The sequence below is a fragment of the Carassius auratus genome, unplaced genomic scaffold (assembly GCF_003368295.1).
Source record: "Carassius auratus strain Wakin unplaced genomic scaffold, ASM336829v1 scaf_tig00008146, whole genome shotgun sequence".
Classification (NCBI taxonomy): domain Eukaryota; kingdom Metazoa; phylum Chordata; class Actinopteri; order Cypriniformes; family Cyprinidae; genus Carassius; species Carassius auratus.
This window is the reverse complement of record NW_020523911.1, coordinates 41,377-46,015: the sequence shown is the minus strand read 5'-3', so window position 1 is coordinate 46,015 and position 4,639 is coordinate 41,377. Positions and strand designations below refer to the sequence as shown.

The 4,639-nt window shown below is 32.5% G+C and overlaps 1 protein-coding gene across 2 annotated transcripts; it reads right to left on the bottom strand.

The window, feature by feature from the left end:
* Positions 1–328: 328 nt before the first annotated feature.
* Positions 329–2,377, bottom strand: LOC113071806 (galactose-specific lectin nattectin). 2 transcript variants are annotated; one of them, XM_026245120.1, is made up of 6 exons: positions 2,270–2,377; positions 2,078–2,146; positions 1,586–1,671; positions 1,054–1,176; positions 768–879; positions 329–563 (listed from the first exon to the last, which is right to left on the bottom strand). In XM_026245120.1, the coding sequence occupies exons 2-6, from the start codon at positions 2,136–2,138 to the stop codon at positions 496–498; spliced, it is 450 nt and encodes a 149-aa protein (XP_026100905.1). In that variant the 5' UTR covers positions 2,139–2,146; positions 2,270–2,377; the 3' UTR covers positions 329–495. The 2 variants fall into 2 exon arrangements, with proteins under 2 accessions (XP_026100905.1, XP_026100906.1); XM_026245121.1 differs by having other exon boundaries at positions 2,078–2,160; positions 2,270–2,360.
* Positions 2,378–4,639: the final 2,262 nt, after the last annotated feature.

Below are 4,639 nucleotides of genomic sequence, written 5' to 3'. Positions count from 1 at the left end.
GTCTAAATTAAAATATTGGATCATTGGTAAGGTTAATTCCCCTATCCCCTCATTCATTCCTATTAAAGATTATTTAATCTATTTAGGTATTACCATATATGAAGACATAAAATTGGCAGATTCAATTTTAATAAATGTATACTTTTTTTTTTTTACTTAGCAACTGTACATAAGATTTTTGTCTGCGAGTCATTGGAGCACCAACATATTTCTAAGCCCGATGATGACACCATACAGTGTCATTCTAATAACCATATTCTACATTTTTGCTGCACAATATTCTTATGTTTTCATACATGATTTTAATGAAACTCCGCAACACACAATATATGCTTTGTCAATGCTTTTATTGATTAGAGTAGTGTTTTAGAAAAGATACTGAGAAAAGAGGCAAGTTTAATTTCAGATTAACATGTTTTATAAAGGAAAAGTTCAGAAAATGTAAATGTATGTAGCACAATCACGTGGAGTGGAGCAGGATGACTGCATCTGATCTCACAGGTTTTTAGCACAAACAAAGCCAAGTTGTACTGAACATGTCAGATCATTCCAGCAACGGTTAGCTGTAGGGTGGAAAAATTAATAAAGTTATTCTGATAATTTTAGTGGTGTGTCAAAATAAAATAAAATGTTCAACTTAAGGCATTTTGTGATTTCCAAATAAGCCATTTTATGTTACTGTATATAACATTAAAGGATTGATTATAGGATGTGAATAATTATTGTAATTATTGTTATAAGTATTAATACAATCAGTGCTTTCTTACAGCTATAGGCCAGCTCCAGGCAGTTTTCGTTATTTCCTGCATTGTTCGGTTCTCCAGAGCACCAGCTGGTGTAGTCAAAGGGACTTCCATCACTCCAAATCCACTGTCCTTCCTAATGAGTGAAGAGAGTCATTACAAAGTACTCAGACTACAAAAAGAAGGTAATTATTGAGTGTTTAATACTTTACCTCATGTTTAAATACTAAAAAGCAATCTAACCATATCAGTCTCTTTAGGCCATACTTATGTCATCTTTAAAAAATAAATAAAAGGCAGAACAACTTACTTGTTCACCATCCTGAGTGCCAACCCAAAAACGTGTGTTAGAAGGCACCATGCTCAGTAGGAGATCATTTTCCAGTTTATTATGCACAGATGCAAGGTTTGCATCATAGGTTTGACAGTTTCTCTAAAGAGACATTGTTACATTGTTAATCCACTATCTTTTTGGATGTCTGGTTGATTATTTGCTTAATACTTATTTATACTTATCTATTATTTGCAGAAAATCTAGTTTTAGGCTAACTTTTCTTCAGTAAATATATTAATACATTAAAATGATTTTCTGAAGAAAAAAAAAATTAATATGACAATTAATTGTATGGAAGCATATGGGTAGCAAAATTCAGTTTGAAATGTCATATGCAAAATGTCAATGCATTTCTGTATTTAAATTTAACAATTAACTTTAACATAGGTGTAACATTTAGTTATTGTACTACAATACAATATAAATGGTATTGATCAGTCAACCAATCAATCAATCAATTGAATAATTAATAATAATAATAAACTATTGCTGCTTTATAACACATTACCTCCGCAGTGATCCAGTTAACTGTCTGAGGGAAGTACTTGTAGCATCTGACTCCAAAATTTGTCCATCCATTGGGGCATTTTTCATCTAAACAATACATAAACTTTAGGGTTCTTTAAATAAATACAGTATATAGTCTTCACATGCTGCAGAAACCTCATTAATCATGACCAAATTCAGTTCAATCATATTTCCTGTCCACCCCTTTGTAATGAAGCCTCTCAAAGATTTGGCAGAAAACAATCTTTTTATTATCTTTTTAGAGCTGCTTTACAGCAAAAGTGAATTTTGTTTGCACAACTGAATCACTATTTTCCTTCTTATTGCTGTAAAGCTGCTTTGAAACTATCTGTTTTTATATAATTATACTATATAATTATGTAGTATAAAGCTTTACTTAAATAAAGGTGACTAGACTTGACAATGATTTTACAGATTTTAATCTGGAACAAAAAAAAAGAGGTGTTTTCACAATGGTAAATAAATGTCTTACCATCTGCATTCACCACAGAATACACAATGGAAAGAAGCAGAAGACTTCTCAGCACTGCCATGATTAACCCTAAAATGAATACGCTGGGAAAGTTAAATGTCTTCAGTCATATTCTGAACATGATTCTTGATTAATTATAAATAAACACTGAGTATAATAATTATTCAACAGGTCAATGTGCCAAAAACTCACCTCGGTTTTCAGATCGTTGCAATCAGACTGTCAGTGAAGATTTTGTGAAGCTCTAGAAAGAGTCCTGTTTTTATACGTTACTTAATGTCAAGTGAGGTTAAGTCACGAGGATGATACAGGATGTGATTCTTTGGAAATAAAAGTTTTCTTTCATGGAAAGGTGACCGTTCAAATAAAATGGTCATATAACACCTATTGATTCTCAGTTATCTTGAATCTGTGGACCACAGTGTAAATTCAAATATTGAATCATTGGGTAATATGAGCTGGTATTTAAAAAAAAAAAAAAAAACTAATTGATTATACATTCAGAAGGAGCCTATTTACAGTCTGTCTGTAACCGAGATGTACTTCTAATGCTGAAAATTGCATGTTTTCTTTCTGTATATCATAGAGTTGTGTATAAGGTGTATTTTTAAATGTTTTCTTTCTTTGCTGTTCTTTAGGATGATGCTGTGAATTCTTTGCTTTGTCTTTCAGTATTACGTATCATTTGTATTATGAAAAATGTGCATTACACAATGTCTACCAGATGATTTTATTGTAAGTGACGTGTTTTCTGTTACACAAATGCAGCTGTAAGAATATCTGTACTTTTCACAAGTGCAGCAACCCTACGTACAGGGCAAATGTTATTGACAAAAAAAGAAAAACACCTCTGATGCATAATTGATATGGGAAACCCTGCACACATAAAAGGTGGAAAATATACAGTATCTCTGGACTCCTAGTCTCTGATAAAGGGCTGAAGTGGTTAGCACTTTAAAACAGTGGGGTTATTTTATATTTACCTTAATTCCCTTTAATTAAGGTACTTCATTGGGGTCGACTAATATCTGGTGTGGAAATTAATATATGCATTAAATAGAAATATCAAGTAATCTTCAATCAAAGCTAAAGTTAAGAAATCTTAAAATCTTAAAATCTAAAATCTTCATTGTCACACTAACAATAAAATAAATTAGAACAAATCTCAGTGTCCTCTTGACCTTCATTGTGGTATGGATGATGTTTCGAAAATTCTTTTGCCTGTTAACACAAATTTAGCCTTCCTATATTATACACACAAAGTGGACAACGGATATATAAATTATATAAATAAACATGAAATTTTGTCATTGTCTTAAGATTTTCTATGAAGATTTTGTGAAGCTTCAGAAAGAACCCTTGTTTTCTATTTTATTTAACATTAAGTACAGTATGTTTAAGTCACAAGGATGATACAGGATATAATTCCCTTGTACTAATGTGTGTTCTATTAGGCAAATGTGATCATTCAAGTAAAACCATTCTCATTCAAGTAAAACATCTATCGATGCCCTGTTATCTTGGATCTGTGGAGGACTGTGTAAATTCAAATATTTACTTTACAAATATTTACAAATATTATTATCATTGAGTAAGATGAGCCAGTATTTAGAGAATTATAAAACATTTTTTTTATTGAATATATATTTAGGATGTGTCTATGTACATAACAGTAGCTGTCTATGACTGAAAAGTACTTAATGTTGAAAACTACATGTCTTCGTTTTGCATATCATATCCTTTCTATATTTGGCATTTAAAATTATGTCAAAGCACATTTAGGATGATCATTGTGTATAAGGTGTATTTTTTTAAATGTTGTCTTTCCTCTCTGTTCTTCAGTGTGATTATTATTAGGAGTTCTCAGCCCCAAACACCAAAGGGACCATCCAGACTCTCATTAGCAACAGAAGCAAAACAGATGATGATAAAGGATCTGATACTTTGAAAACGTGTGTTCTGTCATGGTAATGTTATTCAACGTGGGTTGAGCTCAGGGTCCAGAGTGGGGCTGTTGTCCGAGATGTCCACAGTCAGAGGCAATCCACAGGACACCAGCACCCACTCCACAAAGGCGCTGAAATTACAGAGCCCCCAGCAAGGCAGCTGGGTAACTGTGAGGTGGCATAGTTGCGGGTCAAAACTCTGCTCTTCTGTACACAAAGAGTTTGTACTTGAGAGAAGTAACCTCTGAATTAACTTCTTACTGATAAATTCTGAAAAAAAAAACAGAGTTGTTAATTATAGGACCTAAAAACTCTGCATGTGATAACCTAAAACACTGTTTAAAGGCTTGTTCACACCAAGGACGATAACTATAAAGATAACAATATTAGCGTCCACACCAGCGAGCGATATTGTCTATGTATTCTAAGTGGACGCAAGTCTGCTGCTTTAAATTCTCAAGCTCATTACAGCAGGATTGATTCTGATTGGTTGGCAATGTTTTTATCATTCATCAGAAAAAAAAAATTGTTCTGAAAGTGATTTCAACGATATCGTTTCTCTGTGCCTTTCCGCTATTCCTTAATATTGAGAACGATTTTTAGAACTATATCTTTA